Source organism: Hyperolius riggenbachi, chromosome 5 (genome assembly GCF_040937935.1).
Source record: "Hyperolius riggenbachi isolate aHypRig1 chromosome 5, aHypRig1.pri, whole genome shotgun sequence".
NCBI lineage: Eukaryota > Metazoa > Chordata > Amphibia > Anura > Hyperoliidae > Hyperolius > Hyperolius riggenbachi.
The window spans coordinates 25,660,762-25,684,998 of NC_090650.1; the positions used below are offsets into that span (position 1 = coordinate 25,660,762).

Below are 24,237 nucleotides of genomic sequence, written 5' to 3' on the forward strand. Positions count from 1 at the left end.
TTGGTGTTTGAGCACGCATAATTTTTGTCATGGAAAGCATTTTTTGCAGTTGTATCCTTTGGAGGATGGTGGTGGATGGCTTGCTCTGGGGGTGTGAGCCCTGGAGTGAGTTGTCTGCGCCTGTCCTCCCCCCCCCCTGCTCTGGAGTGTTGTATGTATGTGAGCCAGCCCTGAGCTCTAAAGCTTGGGGTGACCCATACTTCACTCCTTTCTAATCTGGCGCTTTGAGTCCGCAAGGAGAAAAGCGCAATATAAATGTTATTTGTCTTGTCTTGTCTTGTCTAATGTGGTGCCCCCAAGTTAATGTGCATGTAGCAGAACGCAATGGACGTTAAGGTAAGTGCCTGTTTTTCCCGGTTGTATGGGGGCATTGGGAAGCCTCCCCGTGGCGCTCCTGGATAGTGCTAATGTAGCATGAACTAATTCACGCAGGGCGATCGCTTTGCGGTATTGGTTTTTGGACCCTGCATAGTTTGGCATGCGAAAGCAAATGCATATTTGCATGAGCATTGCCTCATGAATAGCCAATTAGGCCGTATTTGCAAAGCCAGACTTGCTAGGGTTAAACTTGGTGTTTGAGCACGCATACATTTTCTCATGGAAAGCCTACTTCTTCTTCTTGCTTCAAGGTTGAGGCACGTACTCTATTAGATAGATAGATAGATGTGGCGTATGCTACGACGCGGGTTGGCTAGTTCTTTATAAAGATATTCCTGAAAAAAGGATTTAAACAATGATGCTGGCCAGTTTCCCTGCTCCCTACGCAGTTTTTTGGCAGTTGGACAGAGCAACTGTCATTCACCAAGTGCTTTTGAAAATAAATATATCCCTTAGAATCCCCTATAAAGAGATGGACTCGTCCAAAACCTGCCACTTCTGTCAGATTTCTACTACCTACTGTAAGTGACAGCAACATAGGAGAAATGTAATTTATGGCTCATTTTACTCTGGAAAAAAAATGTACTTCTTATTTGTATATGTTTGCACATATTTTAAATTTTACAGTTTTTCGCTGTAGTGCCTCTTTAAGTAGTTAAGCTTTTTCAAATCCTTGCAATTGAGTCACTAATCATATTCAAATGAAAGTATGTATAAAGGAATAGTAGTACTGATAGAAACGATCAGTGTGGTGAAAATGCATCTTTCTGTCATGAATGTTATGCGTGTCTTGGGGGTGTGTCTGGAGGCGGGGGAGGGTGTGTTAAAGAATGTCCAACTATAGAGTTAGTTGGGGTTACAGGGAAGGGATGGACAGATACAAAATGAAAGTGTGGATGGGCTAAAATAAAGAATAAATGATCACACATTTAGATTAACATGTCACTTTTATTTACATAAAACAATTTTGAGTAGCTTAAAGTGATTACTTTACAATGTTGATTTTGGCATACAGTATAATTTTCTTTTTTTCAAAAATGTAGTTTTATTTTTCTTAATTTTAACTTTTATTAAAGCCTCTTTTAAAAATAAATTATTTGTCATCAGAAAATATCTTACACTGATTGGTAAACGCTACAGTCTTCGGGGTACGGAATACTGTGTAAAATTCAGCTCTTTCGATCTGATGATAATAGTAAAGCGAAATTTCAGCCAAAATATTCAGATTTAGATAGCAGATGTAGAAGAGAAGAATCTCTGTCAGATTTTATTGTTGTCGGTGTCCCTATCAAGGAGAATCCCATTCACTTCTTTCCCCCCAGTGGGACCACAAAGAGTGATGAATACCTGACCTGATGGGTGTTCAATCCCTCCTAACACCATCCATTTAAAAAAACAAAACAAAAAAACAGTCGTTGGAGTTAAAAAAACAAAAACAAAATTGATTCTACACTATGTACTGGCAGTAGTTTCACAGATAGGCAAACAACCCCCGGTTAAGTCCAGGATGGTATGCAGTGCACCAGGCTTCATTTAGTAAGCTACTGGTGAAGTTAAGTAACTGTCCATCAGTCGACTGAGGAGTGTTATTGTTTTAAAATAATCATATTTTTATTTATCATGAGAGTAACCTATCCGAAGTCTGGCCATAGACCATACAAGAACAACATTTTATTCAGTGCTATCTGTATTCAATCTATACAGTTGACTGGCAATGGCAAAGCAGAAGTGTACAGAACTTCAAAAATTCTGAGGTTGTTTTCTCTAAGCCTTATGAAGAACCTCATAAGATAAGGCTCAGTGGTGCTTCAGATATGTTCTAATGAGAAAAGGCTATGGAGAAGGACCATACAGATTACATAGTCATCACAAGCTCTTTAAGTTCTTTAATGGCTGCCAATTAACCAGAGGATCCACTTCACCATCCTAAATCTAACCTACAAAGATTCCCTCAAAATCCTAGATTTCCTCTCTAGTCTCCAAATACCATCCCAACTGCATCCTCTGCTATGCACACGTCCTTCTTCTGTCCTCCGCTAAAATCACCTCCTCACATTCACCTATACAGAATTTCTCATGGGCCTCTCCTCTCTTTTGGGATTCCAATCCAAAATACCCCCATCATTCCCCAAACCTTTGCTTCTTGCTGAATATAATCTCAAAACGGATACACCCCTTACATATTGCCACACCTTTTTTTCTACTTCTTCCTTGAGTTTGGGAGCTTGCAAGGGCTGGGTTCTCTTCCCTTTGCATCTTGTACGTTGCTGTACAATATCTTGGTGACAAACATTATGTTGTCTACTAACTTGGAATTATGTGCTAGTGTGTTTATTTGTATGTATCTCTGTTTCATACTCTGTACAGTGCTGCAGAAGATGATGGTGCTATGTAAATTCCTAATGAGTATAATAAGAATTGTGTGGTGGAAATGACACCCTCGAGAAAAGTTTAAAACTCTCTCTTGAGCTGTGTACATCTTGCAGACCCTCATGGAAAGCTGGAGATCCAAGAGTAATGATGTGTAAATCTGTCTTCATCTCCCAATTCTTCTTATTTAAACCAGGATATTGTAGATCAGATGAAAATATGATTTTTCATAAATGTTTAGCGGTCCCCGTAAACCACAACATTTGGTCTTGAGGATATTTGAGGTTAGTGAATTTTGAGATGTGATGATTGGAAAGTTCTCTGAGATGTGGGGCACTTTTGGAGCTGGCGGTCTGGTTCCCTCCTGAACAGTACATTCAAGATATGATTAGATGTTGGAAGATGGATAGACTGTCATTCTGTCATAGTTTCCAGCAGTCATCTCGTATTTACTTGTAAACATCAAGTAGACCAAGTTTTGTCTAGAGCTGTAACATCTAGATGAGAACAATGTCTGTGCACTCGTCATGTATCCCATAGTACTTTTGTCAAATGTCCCATGATCCTTTGTGTTCACTGCACATATGTCCTGAAGTTGCGGTATTTGGCTGTTTTGGGCATGTCTTTGTCCACCACCACCAGCTCGTTCAGCATCATCCTGACATCTTCCTCCAGAGGGTATTTTGCTTCTGGCTTGGTCACTATTTTGAAGTAGACGTAATATGGTGAGGTCTCTATGATGGCTTTGCAGGGATCGAAGGGAGGCATCTTGGGCTTGTTCTGTTCTTCCGGTGCTGGAAGTTGGACTGGTGGGGCTGAGAGTTGGACTGGCGGGGATGAGAGTTGGACTGGTGGGGCTGAGACTGAGAGTTGGACTGGTGGGGCTGGGAGTTGGACTGGTGGCTTTTTGGGCTTAGGAGGAGGAGGAGGGGGTGGTGGCTTCTTTTCTTCAGTGGGCTTACGAGGTGAGTCTTCCTGTTAACAAGAAAAAAATTGGAAACGTTAGGCAGAAAATCATACAACAGCAGCATCACATGACAATAATAGACACCCACAATTGGTTTATTGCCATAGAACTTGTGGGGAATAAAGAGGCGTCAGGGAGGATCGGGGCCACGAGCCTCTTCAGTAATGAGCGTGGCCTGTGCCTGTGCAAGTAAAGGCACGCCTGTACAGTAAGCCGGTGTGTGGTCTATGGACTTTCATTTTACCATGGAAAACGCAAGCTATGGCTGTGGCGGTAAAACGCCCAAAAAGGCCTCTAGTGTGAAAGAGCCCTGATGTTTTCTGATTGTCTCACTGTCTTCAGCTGAGCCTGCAGTGTCAGAGAAAGGTTTGTTTACATTTCTCACTTGATACAATTAATCACAAGATAACATTATCTCCAGTTCGGATGCGTCCAACTTTCCCTGCAGGGGAGCTTCCAAGGCCTGTGTTTAACCCTTTGAATGCTGTTCTAGTAAAAAAAAAATGCTGGTTGTATATAATATGCTGTAAATAATCTATTAGAGCAAAGAAGAAATGCTGGGTTTCATTCTGCTTTATTGTGGCCCTAGGCAAGGTAGTAGATTTGGAGCCCCCTTGTGGTCCTTATGGTAAGCTGATATAGAGAGAGGTCAAAGAAGGTGGCAGGTGGGCCGCTTGACACACACTAGGCCCCAAGCTCTTGCCTAGGCTGCCAGGTGGATAATCCTGCTCTGGTTTTTAACCTTAGGATGGCCTCTGGTTCTCTTTAAATTAAAGTGAGAGCAGAGCGACAGTTTTCATTGCAAATTAATTTTTGTGCAAAACTTGCCTCACTTCTACTCAGCATTCCACAAATGTTTTCCACTCCTCAAGTTGCAAAATATTTGTTTCTAAAATTGCTTCCATAGTTTCGTGCTGCATTTTTGTCATTCTTCTAGTTGTCCTCAGTCCCTCCACGCCTCTCTCTGTGACATTGTTACACACTGCGAAAATATGCAGAAGAGCTGACAGCGTGCGTGACTCAAGGCAGGGGACACACCCAGATACCAGGCCTGCCAATCGCAGGTCACACATCTGAACAGAACAGACGATGTATGGGCAGGGGTATTTATTGTGCTGTGCAGCCCTATTGACATTGAGCAGATGGGCCTAGAGCGTTCCAAAGTTCACAATAGGCAAACACATTTATCTCTTTCTCTGGGGACTTGGGCTGCAAAGGGCATATGGCAAACAAGGATCTGTCATTGGGTGGCCTCTCTGCCTGTTACACAGAATTGGGGGGGTGATGATGTAAACCTTAACTCTTTAGCAGCCAATTTATTTTGAGGCTTGCAAGTACTCCAGGCCAATTTTAGCAGATTTTTTTTTCTTGCTTCTGATTAGTACTGCCGTAATGTGTATTTACGGTCACTTGTCACTAGGGGCCAGTGTGAGACAATAACAGGGGACTTCTGCTAGGAGAGAGACATGAAAGCATTCCAAGTATTTACAGCACAACGAGTTTTGGCGACTGAGGTCAAAAGCATTTGTATAGAGAAAACGAGATAACTCTATTGAAGCTGCTGATGGGTAATGCTGGGAATACACGGCTCGATTCTGAGCCATTAAGATGGCTCGATAGATAATTTCAGACATGTCTGATCACCGTTCAATTGTTTTGCAGCTCGATTCACCATTGAAGTGAATTGAAAAAAGATAAGAAAAATCAGCGGAAGATAAGAGAATTGAGCAAGCAAAACGATCGGGCGCAGAATCGAGCGCCATAATCGACCCATGTAATGCTGGGAATACACAGTGCGATCTGGCGGCTCGATAAGACGCCGGCTCGTGCCCGCGGGGGCTCCTTATCTTCCGCTCGTTTTCTTTCCATTGTCCGCCCGCGGAGATCTAACGCAGAATCGATCCGGCGGGGTATCGGACACATCGGAAATTATCAATCAAGCCATCAGCGGCTCGATTGATAAAGAAAAACGAACCTGCCATGTTGGAAATTATCTATCTAACCATCTATCTGCCGAGCAATTATTAGGCATTGTTCTATTCAGCAGGAGATAACCAGAAGACAATGCACCAGAGATAATGACCCTTCTCTACAGAAAATCAATCTTAAGGGGCCCATACACTGGTCGATTTTAGCCATCATCGACCATTTTGATCCAATTGACTAGAATTCGATGCAGCAGAAAGCATGATCGATTGGCAGAACGATCGATTTTCGGCCGATTTCGATCGGTTTGATCGTTTGGTCCGGACGGAAAATCTGGGTGGCCCATAGGGTTGCATTGGATCGAATGGTGCAACACTGGATTTCGATCGAATTTCAATCGATTTCATTCTGAAAACTATTGACATTCGATTCCTACTGTGTGGCACACATCAGATACATTCCTGCCAGATTCGACCTGATAGGCATCTGACAGAAATCTATCTGATGGTTTAATCTGCTGCAAATCTATAAGTGTATGGGCACCTTAATGCTGGGTACACACGGTATGATTTTCCGTGCGATAGATGGATCCGATTGATAAAATCCCTAATGTCTGATATTGCTCCCGATCGATTCTGCGCTCGATTTGAATGGAAAAAGATATGAAAAAATGAGTGAATATAAGGGAATCGAGTGCAGTATCGAGCGGAAAAAACGATCGGACACAGAATCGACCCGTGTATTCCCAGCATTAAAGGGACCCTTGAGTCACCATAAAAAAATGTGCAAAAGGTGGATCAGCGCATCACCAGGCCGCCTCCGAATGGCCTCCAATCAGAGGTGCGCTGAGCCCCCCCAGAAACTACAAACGCACCTTGAACCCAAACAGAAGCTCTGCATATACACCAAAAGCAAGGCTGCTAAGTGGGAGCAGCTGACCAAAAACGAAATAAATTAGTACATAGCAAGGAAATAAACAGCGCTACTTAAAAACAGACAAGTGCCTACCCGCAAAAGAGTGCAGGCCCCACTTGTGGGATATAATACACACCGAGCATACACATGACCTGTCTACCACTGAAGGATGTTGGTTTCCTGTAACAGCTTGCATGCAACTTGTTAAGTACTCGTCCCTCCCACTGCGGAGAAGTCATCCCCCTATGGGAGGGGACCTAACACTAACTAAATCCTAGCCTATGCATATGCATAGCCTGGGTGCGCTACCAAGTAAAATCGAAATAAACAATAAAAAATGTACATACTTACCTCAGTAATGGGAAGCCTCTGGATCGTCCAGAGTGAGTGGTCGTGCTTATGGCCACGGCAATGCATGCTGGGATTTATATGTAAGTACATCTCACAGCAAGCATTGCAGCAGTCGGAGACATGGGACACACCGCCAGAAGCTTCAATCTCCAGCACCAGTGGGTTTCCCAGGAGCCAGAGGTTTAGGGAGCATGACTTCCCATGACTTCCCACCATCACCATGGTACACTCCATTTACAAACCTCCCTGGGAATTGGGGGGTTTCATTTTATATACTGTATATCATGATAAATAGGTGCTTGGATCCCAAGACCAAACTTGCAACAAAATACAGATACTGGATCCTCCAGAGGTTTCCTATATCGTTTTCCCCTCCTCCCCCCCCCCCCAACAGCCGGTGCCCGTGACCCTCTGGCTCTGACTGCAAGGTCAGTTCCAGACTTCTTGCTACTAGGGTGAATATATTTTGTGGATGCAATGCCAGACCGGAGAGGAGAGACACATCGGGCTGTGCATTGCAGCCACTGACACCACACTTACCTCCCTGTGCTTCCTCTAAGACAGCATCTCCTCCATGCCGGGTATGTGCTGCACCGGCGCCACGTCATTTACCCACTCCCAGCAGATTAGCGATGGGATCACCAGCCACACGTGAAGTCCTGCTTCGTCTCTGTCTACAGCGGTGCCTCATGTGACCCGGCAGCATGTAACAGGTCACATGAGGCACCGCTGTAGATGTCAATTCTGTCTAAGATGCAGTGGCCACCCAATGACATGTAGCCATGGATACAGGACGCTGGACGGGCAGACGGAGATCCCATCGCTGGGACACTGAGAGCAGGTGAGTGAAGAGCACAGAGAGAGAAATCGCACACCACTGGTGAGGTGCTGGACCAATATTTGTAATCCACGAAAAACTCCAGAAGGTCCGCACACTCTAATTTACCATGTTCTGTTTATTCAGAAAACGTGACACACCATTCCACAACCAACGAGTCGTTTCGGGGCCCCGCAGGGTCCCCTTTGTCATCTAGGGAAGGAGAGACGAGGAGTGCGAGGAGGGGGACATTTGGGGAGAGGAGCCACCTCTTACCGCTCTCTAATTGTTGCCGCCCTGAAGCAGGTAATTAATGTTGCTTCATGGAAGAACCACCCCTGCATGAGTGTATCCGGCTTACTGCAAAGGCACGGTTGTACTCGGGCAGGTGCAGTACGGCTGCGCTCATACACAGCAGGGAGCATGGCCATAATATCATATCTGATAAGCTCTTGTTTCGGGGCTTCATACGTGGCAGCAGTGGGGGCAATGAGGATGCTTCTAGACTATCCAGTGTTGATACAATGAGGGCAGCCATGTTCTGTTTGTCACATTGTCACATGCTGAGGGCTGGAGATGCTATCAGCTTGTCTATGTGTAAATTCAGGTCCCTCTTCTCCTCCCTCCCCTCTGCCTCTGAAATCAATGGCTAGTAACCTCCTCCTCCTCCTCCTGCCCAGACTGAGCTCCCATAAGCCCTTGCTACAGTGCCAAGGCACAAAAGGAGCTGTGAGCGAGGCTTGTTTAGTTTATAGGAAATTAGAGTATTAAAACAAAACAAACGAGTATTTGGCTTAAGGAATGCCCTAAAAACTATATGAAAGGAACACATTTATGCAATGAGTAAAAGTTTATCTCGGATCGACTTTAACATCTGTTTCATGCTGACTTCCTTTTCCTTATATTTGGTCTCAGAGGAAGGACTACGCTGAATACACCATCAGGCTTACTTCTTTCCTCCGCATTAAAGAGAATCTGAAGCCAGATTAAAAATGGCTTTTTAGCTTATATTCAGCAGGGGCATGTTTACCCCTGCTAAAATGCCTCTATCCCGCGGCATAACGAGGTTTCTTTACCTCCCAAATCCCCTCCGTGGTGCCCGGGGAGCGCTTCTGTGTGAGGCAGAGCTATGAGCTGCAGCCCTACCTCACAGGCATCTGTCAGCCACGGATCTCCGCCTTTCCCCCGCCCCTCTCAGTCTGCCTTGGCTAAGAGGGGCGGGGGAGAGGTGGAGATATGCGCTGACAGACGCGTGTGAGCAGGGGCGGCGCCAGGGGGGTGCAAGGGGTTGCTCGAGCACCCCCTAGAATTGTCCAAGCACCCCCAAAGCACCCCCTGGAGTGAACTGACTTCAGGCGTCTAAAAGACGCCAAGTCAGTTCACACAGCGGCAGCACGGAGCAGCAGGCAGGGCTACGGTAAGATGGCCGCCCGGAGCCCTGCTCTGCAGACTTCGAGTCTGCAGTGCATGGCTTCGGGCGGCCATTTTCCCGTAGCCCTGCTCTCTGCATGCAGGCAGGAAGTCTCGTCGTGACGTCGGGAAGGAAGATGATCGTGGGCGTGTGGGCGCTGCTCGCCACAAGGAGGTCGGGACAGGAGGTCGGGAAAGAAGGTCTTCTGGCTGTAGGTGAGTAAATGGGTTTTTCTTTTCTTTTTCAGGTGGTGCTTATTGGGGTCATATCTGCTACGGATTGTGCATATTGGGGTCATATCTGCTACGGATTGTGCATATTGGGGTCATATCTGCTACGGATTGTGCATATTGGGGTCATATCTGCTACGGATTGTGCATATTGGGGTCATATCTGCTACGGATTGTGCATATTGGGGTCATATCTGCTACGGATTGTGCATATTGGGGTCATATCTGCTACGGATTGTGCATATTGGGGTCATATCTGCTACGGATTGTGCATATTGGGGTCATATCTGCTACGGATTGTGCATATTGGGGTCATATCTGCTACGGATTGTGCATATTGGGGTCATATCTGCTACGGATTGTGCATATTGGGGTCATATCTGCTACCGATTGTGCATATTGGGGTCATATCTGCTACCGATTGTGCATATTGGGGTCATATCTGCTACCGATTGTGCATATTGGGGTCATATCTGCTACCGATTGTGCATATTGGGGTCATATCTGCTACCGATTGTGCATATTGGGGTCATATCTGCTACCGATTGTGCATATTGGGGTCATATCTGCTACCGATTGTGCATATTGGGGTCATATCTGCTACCGATTGTGCATATTGGGGTCATATCTGCTACCGATTGTGCATATTGGGGTCATATCTGCTACCGATTGTGCATATTGGGGTCATATCTGCTACCGATTGTGCATATTGGGACCATATCTGCTACCGATTGTGCATATTGGGGTCATATCTGCTACCGATTGTGCATATTGGGGCCATATCTGCTACCGATTGTGCATATTGGGGCCATATCTGATAACGATTGTGCATATTGGGGCCATATCTGATAACGATTGTGCATATTGGGGCCATATCTGATAACGATTGTGCATATTGGGGTCATTGGACGTGTTTTTTGTTAAAATCTGCTCACATTACGTGTATTTTCTTGAGAAAACCTGCACAATTATGTGAATTTTCTGGGGAAAGAGTCACCAAAACTTGAGCCCTCTGTCTTTGCATTGCACTTTTAAAGGGAACCCGAGGTGAGAATAATATTGAGGCTGCCATATTTATCTCCCTTTAAGCAATACCAGTTGCCTGGCTGCCGTGCTGGTCCTCTGCCTCTTATTCTTTCAACCATAGACCCTGAACAAGCATGCAGCAGGTCAGGGGTTTCTGACAATATTGTCAGAACTGACAAGATTAGCTGCATGCTTGTTTCTGGTGTAATTCAGTTCACTACTACAGCCAAATAGATCAGCAGGGCTGCCAGGCAACTAGAATTGTTTAAAAGGAAATAAATATGGCAACCACCATATCACTCTCACCCTGGGTTCACTTTAAATTACAGTTAGCCCCGCCCTCATTCGGTCATGACCACGCCCATTTTTTCGCCGCGGCGCGCTTTGCACGCCGCAGGTTGTAGCCACACCCATTTTTGCCGCGGTCGTCAGCTCCCCCAGAAATTGGTCCAGCACCTGCATAGCACCCCCTAAAAAAAATTCCTGGAGCCGCCACTGCGTGTGAGGCAGGGCTGCGGCTCATAGCTCTGCCTCACACGGAAGCGCACAGGGCAGCAAAATCCACGGCCAAGAAAGTCGTGGTTTTTGCAGGGAGGATTTGGGGGGTAAAGACCCCTCATTATGCCGCGGGATAGCGGCGTTTTAGCAGGGGCAAACATGCCCCTGCTGAATATAAGCTAAAAAGCCATTTTTAATCTGGCTTCAGATTCTCTTTAACTGCTTGCTTGGGTTTGGTTCTGCTATATGTTGGTGTTTTTACACAAGCAATGCTCCCAGGGGCGTAACTAGAGTTAATAGGGCCCCAACTGCAAAGATAATAGAATGGGGCTCCCTTTGTCCTCAAATCCTATACGGGTCACGTGATCGGGAGCTGGCAAATGGCAACAGACATGATTCTGCTATGAAGCAGGTGTGGAAGCAGGAAAAAATTACCCCGTTCGTTACTCTGCATTGTGCGTTTTTTTGCTAATTGGCTGCACTTGTGATTTGGTAGAGGGAGTAGGAGGGGCCCCCAAACCCCCGTGCCCCCCTGAGATGGTGGGGGTCCCAGGGGTGATTGTTACGCCACTCCGGTACCCTTTAGGTATCCTCTTATACAAATTGAGGTTTTTTTTTTTTATCTATTCCCTGCAGACACACTTTAAATACCGTGTATGCCAATCCTGTCCTCGGCGCCAGCAGTGCAGGTTTCCTGACTCTCCGCACAGGAAAATCCAGTTAATCATTCTGATCGGTGATGAGCTCACCTCTGCTAAGAGGAAATCCATAAAACGCGTCGCACTGGCGAGGCCCCAGAACTGGTTTGAGAACCTCTAATTTTAGCACAGTTATCACTGCTCAATAAAGCGGATGAACGAGGCAAATGGTGTAATATTTGCCAAAGGTAAAAAGGTCAAGAATAACTTTATCCAAAAATACCAGTCAAAGGTCATGACCTATGCTCAGCTTTCCAAAATCAATATATACCGCCTCAGGGGTGTGTCCTCACTGAAGTAGCACACAGGGATATACTGCCTCCTCCCCATGACTTCCCTCCTGCATTATGCTAGATACACACCATACAATTTTCTGACAGATTTACCTGCCAGATCGATTATTTCCAACATCTCTGATCTGAATTTTGATCGATTTTTGTTTTTCCTATAGATTTTTTGATTGTTTTTCCAATCGATTTCCGTTCACTTCTATGAAAATCTATTGGAAAATGATACCCATAGGCAAACGCAGGGGGAGATTACAGCTGCCCAGAATCCCCCTCAGACCAGGGCTAGTGCTGTATCTGGGGACAGGCACAAGTTGAGTCTTTCACTGCTACAGTTGACTTTGGATGGAGCAGCAGTGTGTTTACAGAGAATGGAGCAGCAGCGTGTGTACAGAGCATGAAGCAGCAGCGTGTGTACAGAGCATGGAGCAGCAGTGTGTGTACAGAGCATGGAGCAGCAGCGTGTGTACAGAGCATGGAGCAGCAGAGTGTGTACAGAGCATGGATCAGCAGCGTGTGTACAGGGCATGGAGCAGCAGCGTGTGTACAGGGCATGGAGCAGCAGCGTGTGTACAGAGCATGGAGCAGCAGTGTGTGTACAGAGCATGGAGCAGCAGCGTGTGTGCAGAGCATGGAGCAGCAGCATGTGTGCAGAGCATGTAGCAGCAGCGTGTGTGCAGAGCATGGAGCAGCAGCGTGTGTGCAGCGTGTGTGCAGAGCATGGAGCAGCAGCGTGTGTGCAGAGCATGGAGCAGCAGCGTGTGTACAGAGCATGGAGCAGCAGCGTGTGTGCAGAGCATGGAGCAGCAGCGTGTGTGCAGAGCATGGAGCAGCAGCGTGTGTGCAGAGCATGGAGCAGCAGCATGTGTGCAGAGCATGGAGCAGCAGTGTGTGTGCAGAGCATGGAGCAGCAGTGTGTGCAGAGCATGGAGCAGCAGCGTGTGTACAGAGCATGGAGCAGCAGCGTGTGTGCAGAGCATGGAGCAGCAGCGTGTGTGCAGAGCATGGAGCAGCAGCGTGTGTGCAGAGCATGGAGCAGCAGCGTGTGTACAGAGCATGGAGCAGCAGCGTGTGTGCAGAGCATGGAGCAGCAGTGTGTGTACAGAGCATGGAGCAGCAGCGTGTGTGCAGAGCATGGAGCAGCAGCGTGTGTGCAGAGCATGGAGCAGCAGCGTGTGTGCAGAGCATGGAGCAGCAGCATGTGTGCAGAGCATGGAGCAGCAGTGTGTGTGCAGAGCATGGAGCAGCAGTGTGTGCAGAGCATGGAGCAGCAGCGTGTGTACAGAGCATGGAGCAGCAGCGTGTGTGCAGAGCACGGAGCAGCAGCGTGTGTGCAGAGCATGGAGCAGCAGCGTGTGTGCAGAGCATGGAGCAGCAGCGTGTGTGCAGAGCATGGAGCAGCAGTGTGTGTACAGAGCATGGAGCAGCAGCGTGTGTACAGAGCATGGAGTAGCTCTGGGGAACTTAACAGAGTCAGGTATGAATACAGCCCTGTGCCCTGCTGTGTGAATGCGTCACTTTCCCCTTCATTACCAACGTTGACTGTTCTCATTATTATCTGTATCCAAACTGCTCCTGATCGATCCCGCTGTCGGTCGGTTGGATGGGAAAATGCATTATGTGTACCTACTATGATGTCCTACCAAATTATTATACTGTATGGTGCGTGGCTGAGGGAGACCTGTCAGGAATCCCCCCCCCCCCCCCCCCCCTTGAAAATCCTGGGTTTGCCCCATGCCAGCATTAGAATTCCCTCTCCCAGTCTTCAGTGCGTCTGTGTCAGGACACTTACACAGCTCGCTACAGTAGTGGATTATGTAACCTTAATCAGATAAAATCTTATCTAGGGATGTTTCTCTGACCTGCTACATTCAGAAGTTATAGTTAGGGTCAGACAGCATAATGTATAAAATTAAACCATTAAAATTGCTTTGCGCTCCCTGGGGACGGCAGTTTTACAGCTGCATAGTGAATATGCCCCATGGTCCCACCCCAGCCGTCCCACACTGATTGCTATTAGACTCAAGGTGGCCATACACTGGTCGATTAGCCATCAGATCGACCAACAGATAGATCCCTCTCTGATCGAATCTGATCAGAGAGGGATCGTATGGCTGCCTTTACTGCAAACAGATTGTGAATCTCCGCCGCTCGATCCCCCCCCCCCGCATACATCATTACCTGATCAGCCGGCGCAAGTTCCCCGGTCTCCGCTGTCTCTTCTCCGCTCTGGGCTCCAGATTCACTTTACTTCCTGCTGGGGGAAGTTTAAACAGTAGAGGGCGCTCTACTGTTTAAACTTCCGGAGCCCAGCGGAGAAGGAACAGCGGTGACACGCGCCGGCGGAGCAGGTAATGTATTGCCACTAGCGTCGGTTGTTGAACAGTCGAACGCCGCTATCGACGCACTCCCGACTTTCCGGCGATCGAGGGAAGTCTTCCGCATGGACGGATCGACAGGAACGATCAAATTCGGATGAAAATCGATCGTTCGGTCAGCGTTTGCGCAACGATTTCACAGCAGATTCGATCACAGTGATCGAATCTGCTGTATATCGGCGGGAAAATCGTTAAGTGTATGGGCCCCTTAAGGTGCACCCCAGGCCCCCAACACCTTAATCTCTAGTTATCTGGCTTGCAGTCACTGCCATGTATCCCCTTTTCTTATTTCTTTCTGCTTCAAAAACAATACGGTAATGATAGCTGAGTAAGTTGTGCGCCTCCTCGGCTCCTCCTACACTGCGCCCTGAGGCTGGAGCCTCTCTCGCCTCTGCCTGACCCAGCATGTACTACATAGATTTCGTAAAATTGAATGAAAAACATTGGATCATTAGTGGCCACCTTTATACACCTGAAACTTTTATTATCATTTGTGGTCACTTTGGGCGCCTGTCCTGTATTGTGCTCAGGTCTGTCCAACGACATCCAATGACTGGTTGTTGGCGTGTCGGCGTGCTGCTAAATAGTATCTGATCATCACTGTTATTTCTCTCTGCAACTTGCTCCTCCCCTTCCTCAAGCCCTCCCCCGCAGAGCAGGCTGCTCAGACGAGGGCAGAGTGGCAAGCTTCCATAGGAGTTCTTACAGCCAAAACAATCACAAATTATCATTTCGGGCAACTAGGTGTGTCTGGGCTTTATAGATCTAGGAGGTAATTGCAAAGATTAAAAAAAAAAAAAAAAAAAAAAAAAAAATCCCAAACAAACAACAAAAACACCTAGGACAGAGGAGCAGAGCAGGATCATCCACAAGAAGGCAATCTAGGCAGGTGTCCAGGGCCTAATGGGTGTCAGGGGGCCAAACTATAACTTTCTTTGACCTCTCTCCCATCTCCGATTGCCAGAGAGCCATAAGGAAGAGTCAAAGCTATTATCTTGCCTAAGGTCTCATTTCATCTTAATTCATCTCTGCAGGGGAGGAACTATTATTTTCCCCTCCCCCTCAGAGCTTTAGGCAATTGTCGCCGGTGTCTCCCTGTTCTCTGCAGACCCTCCTCCGTTTCTCCACCACTCTATAATCCTCCAGTTCAGACAACTCTGGAAGGGCTGCTTCCTCAAAGCCAGACACCAGACATGCCTGGACCAGTAGAAAATAATACAGAGATGTTTTAATTATATCTGGCATCAAAAATGACGCAAGGGATGCCGTAGCAACTGATCTGACTCATTTTTGTGTGGGAATAAAAACAGTGAGCCTGCTATCCCCATCCGAACCAAACTTAAGGGGTTACTCTCCATCCAGCACTGGTATTTGAGGGTTTGGAGGAGGCTAGAGTGTGAAGTCCACCACCGGTCTCCAAAAAGCTTGAACATCATGCCAATAACAGGCTGATACAAAGTCACAGCTACAAATTACTACCCAATACTGCCGACCACCCTCTCCAGCTCCATACTGTGAACTTTAATGCCGACTGGTGCTGCCCTCCCATGGTGGGCTACTTATTTACCCTACAACTCATTCAAAATCTCCTTCAATGGTGACTCTTCTTCTTCCACTCAAGCTCCTCTGGGAATTCTACAAGGCTCAGTCTGCACGTTTCCAAAAACCATGCATGTCCGTTGCTGCTTCTCTTTGAAAATCCCCACACTGCCTCCTCCCACTGTACTTTCTTTGCAAACACTGGCTCCTCCTACTGTACCCCCTCTGCAGCTCCTTTCTTCAAATCTCTTTTCTGCTTCTTCCCATTGCAACTCTCTGCAAACCTCTACACTGGCTCCTCCTACTGTACCGCCTCTGCAGCTCCTCTATGCAAACCTTTACCCTGGCTCCTCCTACTGTACCTCCTCTGCAGCTCCTCTCTGAAAATCTCTCGTCTGCTGCCTCCCATTGCAACCTCTGCAAACCAATACACTGGCTCCTCCTACTGTACCTCCAATGCAGCACCTCTCTGTTAATCTCTTTTCTGCTTCCTCCCACTGCAACTCTCTGCAAATGTCTACACTGCCTTCTTTTACTGTAACAGTTCTGCTGTTCTTCTCTACAAACCTCTACACTGCCTCCTCCCACTATACCTTCTCTGCAGCTCCTCTCTGCAAATCTCTACACTGGCTCCTCCCACTGTACCTCCTCTGCTGTATCTCAGCAAATCTCTACAATGGCTTTCAGTTCACCTTAAAATCAGGTTGTACTTTGCCTTTAAAGAGAACCATAGATGAAGCACGCTCATGTATTTTACCTTATAAATCAGTGGGAACATGGCAGTAAACACCTAATCTGCTCTTTGTTTCATTGTTCTCTGTTTAATCTGAATGTTATCACCTCTGATAAGAATCCCCGACTGAGCACTCAGTCTGGCTTTGCTACGGAAAGATTATAGCTGAGTCTGTCTTCTCTGGTGTCTCTTCAAGCTCAAGCCTGCCCCCTTGTGGCTCTGCTATAATGACTCAGCTATAATCATTCCCAGCAAAGCCAGACTGAATGTTCAGTCCGGGATTCTTATCACAGCTGATAACAGACACTTTTAGCAGTGAGGATAGGTGTTTTCTCTAATGTTCTTACTGATATATAAGGTAAAATACATGAGGGTGCTTCGTCTCTGGTTCACTTTAAAACCCCTTTATAGATTTGGTTCTACATTATAGCTCCATACACCTTTAATCGCCCTCTGCATTCCTTCAATGACCTACTAATGTGTGTCTCATTCTTAACCTACTCCCATATGCAGCTCCAAAACCTCTCTAGGGCTGCGCCCACTCTCTGGAACTCCCTCCTTAATCCTATATAGGATGTCTCCTAACATAGTCCCCCACCTCTTAGATTGTAAGGTGGATTGGGCAGGTCCTCCCTCCTTCCTGTGTCATGGTTTGTACTTATTATTTATGTAAGTATGTAATTTGTGTCCTTTCTTATTTATGGCACAGCGCTGCGTAGTATGTAGGTGGCTTATAAACAGAAGGATAATAATAAATAATAATAGTATAGAATGGAGAAGAGCAGGAGGCGTGGGAAGACCTCCGAGGTAGATAGGAACAAATAAAACACAAAGGTATGATGACTGTTTGTTTATAGTGGCCTGCCCTGTTTTAATGACATACTTTTCAATAGCATTAAGTAAACAGAACATAGATGGACGCACTCGCTACATCCCTATAATAATAATATAGTAGGAAGAAAAGAATAACAGGAAACCAATGGGCGTCTGTTCATAAATAAAACCCGTGTATGATCGGGAAGAAAAATAGGATGCGTTTCCAATAACCAATCGAAAATCATTCAAAGCGGACCTGAACTCCGAACTTCCTCACTGCTCTAAAAGATAAGCAACAGCAGAATAGCCTTTGAAGAAAAACCTCTCTTTGTTACAGCTAATACAAATCCTGCAATAAATCTACAGTGTGTCTACTTTCTGCTTTCATGATAGCAGACATAGGGTTTAACATTCTGTGTTTATAAATTAGCTGCTCTGCCGAGGCAGCCAGCTGAAACAGCTGAGACATCGAATTACAGTTGTGATCAGTTACAGATAATGAGGAGGAATTAGACAGGCTAACTTTAAAGTGTACCTGAGACAACTGGGGGTAAAGGATTTTACTTCCTCCAGCTCCCTGTAGTCCGTTAGCTCCTCCGTGCCCACCTGGTCCCCTCTGTTCTCCTGCAGTCAGCCCCAGTAAAGTCACAGGCTACAGTGCAGGCGCAGTCCAGTCCGCACCTCCTCCTTGGTCATGCTCCCGTGGCCAGGAGCGGAAATGGATTAAGATGTAATGGGGCCCTAGACAAGGTAGATTTGTGGTCCTTCTGGTAAGATAAAGCGAAGAGAGGACAAAGAAGGTGACAGGAGGGCCCCTTGACACCCACTAGGCCCCAAGCACCTGCCTAGGTTGCCTGGTGGGTGATCCTGCTCGGGCCAGGAGCTTTCCGCACCTGAACAGTTACAAACCTTAAAGGGGCACTATGGTGAAAAGTTGTAAAATTTAAAATATGTGCAAACATAAACAAATAAGAAGTATGTTTTTCCAGAGTAAAATGAGCCATAAATTACTTCTCTCCTATGTTGCTGTCACTTACAGTAGGTAGTAGAAATCTGACATCACCGACAGGTTTTGGACTAGTCCATCTCTTCATGGGGGATTCTCATGGATTTATTTATTTTCAAAAGCATTTAGTGAATGGGGATGGCAGTTTCTCTGTCCAACTGCCAAAAAAAACTGTGTAGCGAGCAGGGAAGCTGTCCAGCATCATTGTTTAAATCCTTTTTATGGAATATCTTTATAAAGAATAAAAGCCTTGCTGAGAATCCCCTATGAATAGATGGACTAGTCCAAAACCTGCCACTTCTGTCAGATTTCTACTACCTACTGTAAGTGACAGCAACATAGGATAAAAGCAATGTATGGCTCATTGAACTCTGGAAAAAAAAAACCTTCTTATTTTTCTATGTTTGCACATATTTAAAACTTTACAATTTTTGCCGTAGTGCCCCTTTAACTAACTGCGCAGGCACAGAATACTTCCGGCCACAGAAGCTCAATCGAGGTGGCCAGAGCGTGCAGTCACATTAGCCACTCCACAGTCAAGTCAGCACCATCCAGTAGTATCAAAGCTCTATTTTTGTTAAAAAAGTAGCATGACAAGCATCTTCGCATCATTTCTGAGAAGCTTGTCATGCTACTTTTTTAACAATAAAAGAGCTTTGATACTACTGGATGGTGCTGACTTGACTGTGGAGGAGTCGCTGGAGTGTCTGGGAGTGCAGAGACACTGCAAGTCATAGCACATCACTTTTCCCTCCATGGGTGCTTGCTACACACTGATTCTTTACATGCACAGTAGCCAAGCGGCTACCGGCGCTGACAGCGGGAGAGCGGAGACTGTATACCGAGAAGCCGACGGAGTACAGGGATCTGGAAGGAGCTCAAGGTAAAGGTGGCCCTCAGTGGCATAACTAAGGAGCTATGGGCCCCGGTGCAAGTTTTACATGGGGCCCCCAAGCACTCTATACATGACAATTGATGTGGCATACCAAAACCTGCCAAGGACAACCACACTGTCAGAGTTGCAGGAAGGGGATGGGGAATAGTGTGTTAAGGATTACTACTATTAAAAGCATCTATAGAAGTGATTATTACCAGCACAGGACCAATAGAGAGCTAATACTGTGATAGAGGGTGGACCCTTTGGGGCCCCTCTGCCCCAAGGGCCCAGATGCGGTCGCTACCTCTGCACCCCCTATTGCTACGTCACTGGTGGCCCCTAACGATCCAATTTCTAGCGAAGAATCGTTAGAGCGATCAGAAATTCTGATCGGATTGGTTGTAAATAACCTCCATTGATGGACACAATCGATTATGAACGAGTGAAAGAATGTCGTCCGAATGAATTTTCATTGAACCAAAATTTGGATTTTCTTGTTGGTTGTAATAGATAGGAAGCAAAGATTGGTTAGTTGAACGATGTATTACAATATTTCACTTCCGATCAGAATTTCTGATCGCTCAAATGATTTTTTGCTAGAAATTGAACCGTTAGTGGCCACCTTAAGAATAATTCCTCTCGGTTCCCCCTTCTGCTGGAAGCTGCTCTGCCGCGCAACACACAGTCGCCCCTCCTAGCCCTGCCATAGCAGCAGAATGTGTTGCTTGGCTATAGCCTAGCAACACCTCTGTACAGCATATAGCCCAGAGCTTTTGAAACTATTAAAACTAAACATTTGCAGACCATTGTAAATATTATTGTTATTGCTGAACATGATATTATTATTGTACTCCGGTACATTTTATGATTTGCCCTTTTCGGAAAGCAGCAATATGGTAAGCACTGTCGTACTATAAAAAAAATAATGGCAAAAACGTGAGCTGAGCAACCATGAACACATGACACAGGAGGGAAGAGGACCTGTCCTGTCAGGCTCACAATGTCAAATGACTCTGTCAAGTTGTGTCCTCTCCCTATGCTGGTATTCTGCGCAGCGATGTGCCTCGACTCGCAGGCTTACAGTCTCTTTCTGATCCTAAAGCCAGTTTTACTTTATGTTTGGCGAGGCTAGACTGAGTTGAATATAAATCCGCCCCAGGGCGATACAACGCCAGTCTGGCAGAGGTGTATATGTGTGTAAACTAATAATTATCCAGCGATCACCACAGCTAAATATTCCCCAAACTTCTCACACGCGGTATTAAAGGGGACCTGAATTCTTGCACAGCACAGAAGGAAAACATAGAGAAATGCACCCTGTATGTATTTAGAGTTTAGCCTGTCTAATTTCCGCTTGATCTCTCAGCTGTGTCAGCAGGCTGCCTTGGTAGAGTAGTTCATTTGTAAACACAGAATGTTAACAATATGTCTCCTTCCATAAAAGCAGGAACTAGACACACTGCAGATTTATTGCAGGATTTGTATAATTTAGATGTAACAAAGAATTGTTTTCCTTAAAGGGATACTGTAGGGGGGTCGGGGGAAAATGAGTTGAACTTACCCGGGGCTTCTAATGGTCCCCCGCAGACATCCTGTGTTGGCGCAGCCACTCCCCGATGCTCCGGCCCCGCCTCCAGTTCACTTCTGGAATTTCTGACTTTAAAGTCAGAAAACCACTGCGCCTGCGTTGCCGTGTCCTCGATCCCGCTGATGTCATCAAGAGCGCACAGCGCAGGCCCAGTATGGTCTGTACCTGCGCAGTACACTCCTGGTGACATCAGCGGGAGCGAGGACACGGCAATGCAGGCGCAGTGGTTTTCTGACTTTAAAGTCAGAAATTCCAGAAGTGAACTGGAGGCGGGGCCGGAGCATCGGTGAGTAGCTGCGTGGGCACAGGATGTCTGCGGGGGACCATTAGAAGCCCCGGGTAAGTTCAACTCATTTTCCCCCGACCCCCTACAGTATCCCTTTAAGGCTACTTTCACATCAAGACGTTGCGTTTTAGGGGACGTTATGGTCGCATAACGTGCCCCTAACGCAACGCCTGGTGCTCTTGGATGTGGACGTCAGAGTGAGCCGCGTTGTGCAGCTCAGTCTGGCGTCCTTGATGCCGTGATGCGTACTCTTGGACGCATGCGGCATCACGTGGTCCCGCCAGCCAATCGCCGCACAGAGCAGCGCTCCAGGAAGTAAACACTGCACGTCACACCGTGCAGTGAATATTAATTAGCCATGTGCCTGGCCAAGGAGGAGGAGGGAAGACCTCCTCCTCCAACACTACTGAGCATGTGCGCACAGTCCATGCAGCACTTTCAACTTACGTGCTGCGTTACAATGTAACGCAACGCGGGCACTGTGAATAGCCCATTGATTAATCATTGCTGTGAGTTGGGATGCGTTACTGGCTGCTCTAACGTGCGCCTGTAACGTCTTACTGTGAAAGCAGCCTTAAAGGTTATTATGCTCAAACTTATACAGTCTACTCCATGTTTTCAGTCCAGCTCAGAAGATCTACAGATCAGTGAGATCACTGCTCTGAGCTGTATTATGCTATAGAATGGGGAGGGGGGCTAATCCTTTCCACCTATTAGGCGAAGTAAATGAGAGGGTGTTAGTTACTTGATCTGGCATATATTTTATGCTATTTATAGCTTATTATATATGCATTTCAATCTCTAAGATTATTTTTGTCTTCCATACTCAAAATGTATGTCAATTTGTACTGGCACCAGAGCAGGGACAAGGTCCTCCAGCACCCAAGGCTGAGACACCAAAGTGCGCCCCTCCATCCCTGCCACCCCAGCCGTCACACACTGATTGCTATTAGACAAAGGCCTAGTGCACACCAAAAACCGCTAGCAGATCCGCAAAATGCTAGCAGATTTTGAAACGCTTTTTCTTATTTTTCTGCAGCGTTTCAGCTAGCGTTTTGCGGTTTTGTGTAGCGGTTTTGGTGTAGTAGATTTCATGTATTGTTACAGTAAAGCTGTTACTGAACAGCTACTGTAACAAAAAACGCCTGGCAAACCGCTCTGAAGTGCCGTTTTTCAGAGCGGTTTGCGGTTTTCCTATACTTAACATTGAGGCAGAAACGCATCCGCAATCCAAAATCTGCAGCAGCCCGGGAGTATGCGTTTCTGCAAAACGCATCCCGCTCTGGTGTGCACCAGCCCATTGAAATACATTACCCTAGCGGATCCGCACCCGCAAGCAGATCGCAAACCGCAGCGGAAACGCTGCGGTGTGCACTAGGCCTAAGAGGGCCAAAGGGCCCACAACCTCCCCAACACCTTAATATCTAGTTATCTGGCTTGCAGTCACTGCTCTGTATCCCCTTTTCTTATTTCTTTCTGCTTCATACACAATTAGGAATGACAGCTGAATGAGTTGTGCACCCTCCTACACTGCGCCCTGAGGCTGGAGCCTCTCCAGGCTCTGCCTCGGCCCGGCCCTGACTGGCACTATCGTTTGACTATTTGTAAGTTTATATTTGTTGACTTTTTCGCTTCAATAAAACTTGATTGTGAAAAAAATGGTTATTGTGCTGTTGCGCATCTTTTAGAGCAGAGAGGAAGTTCTGAGTTCAGTTTCGCTTAAAGCAAATACAGAAATAACCTTTAGCCAGCATGAATTTGAATGGAACTAGTTTCAAATGAATTACTGGTCCTATTATTTATATTTTCCATCCCTCCGAGGATAGCGCTTATCCTTAAAGGACCAGTATAGCAAAAAAAAAAAAAAACAGTAAAATCTAAAATACATGTGTACACGTACTTATAAGAAGTAGATTTCTCCCAGAATAAAAAGCACTATAAATTACTTTCCTTTTTTATGTTGCTGTCGCTTACAGTAGGCAATAAAAAAAATTTGACAGAACTGACAGGTTTTGGACTAGTCCATCTCGTCATGGGGATTCTCAGTACTTCCTTATTCTTTACAAAAGCATGCCCTAGAAAGGATCTATACAAAGATTCCGCCCAGCCGAGCTATTCTTTTGCACACTGTTTAGGGTAGTTGGACTGAGCAGTTGCCATTCAGTTGGTGGTATTGAAAATAAAGAAACCGCTGACTAGAATCCTCCATGAGGAGATGGGCTAGTCCAAAGCTTGTCCGATTTTTACAACCTATTGTGAGTGACATCGATGTAGAAACAAAACTAATTGATAGTGCAATTTTCTGTGGAAGAAAATATATGTATGCACACTGTAGACATACATTTTAAATGTAACTTTTTATTTTTTTTTTATTTTTGCACAGTTGTGGTCCTTTAATAAATAAGAAAAAAAAAATATTTTTATATGAAAAATATGAAAATGTGCTTTTTGTTTGCAGCGCCATCTGCTGGACGGACTGGCAGGATTATCTTAAAAGGAAAGGCCCAGCTACAGCCTTTCCAGGAGCGTCAGAAGAAAGAAACTGCAGCTTGTTTGCTATTAGTACAGGCACAGAGTAACAGCTTATACTGTACATACTGGAGGTAACAGGGATCAGCACACACTGCAGTTAGTTTACTATCAGTACAGGCACAGAGTAACAGCTTATACTGTACATACTGGAGGTAGCAGGGATCAGCACACACTGCAGCTAGTTTACTATCAGTACAGGCACAGAGTAACAGCTTATACTGTACATACTGGAGGTAGCAGAGATCGGCACGCATTTCAGCTAGTTTACTATCAGTACAGGCACAGAGTAAAAGCTTATACTATACATACTGGGGGTAGCAGGGATCAGCACACACTGCTGCTAGTTTACTATCAATGCAGGCACTGAGTACCAGCTTATACTGTACATACTGGGGGTAGCAGAAATCAATACACACTGCAGCTAGTTTACTATCAGTACAAACACAGAGTAACAGCTAATACTGTACATACTAAGGGTTGCAGATATCAGAACACATTGCAGCTAACTTACTATCAGTATAGGCACAGAGTAAGAGCTCGTACTGTACATACTGGAGGTAGCAGGAATCAGCACACACTGCAGCCAGTTTACTATCAGTGCAGGCACT

At 46.1% G+C, this 24,237-nt stretch overlaps 1 protein-coding gene across 1 annotated transcript in view; it reads right to left on the reverse strand.

Annotated features, from left to right (window-relative positions):
• Window positions 1-1,355: 1,355 nt before the first annotated feature.
• LOC137519570 (cell division protein ZipA-like) overlaps window positions 1,356-24,237 on the reverse strand; it is a 28,350-nt gene continuing 5,468 nt past the window's right edge. Inside the window, exon 2 of the mRNA XM_068238545.1 lies at window positions 1,356-3,723. Coding sequence (XP_068094646.1) covers window positions 3,322-3,723 — 402 coding nt within the window. The 3' untranslated portion in view covers window positions 1,356-3,321. The remainder of the gene's footprint in view (window positions 3,724-24,237) is intronic.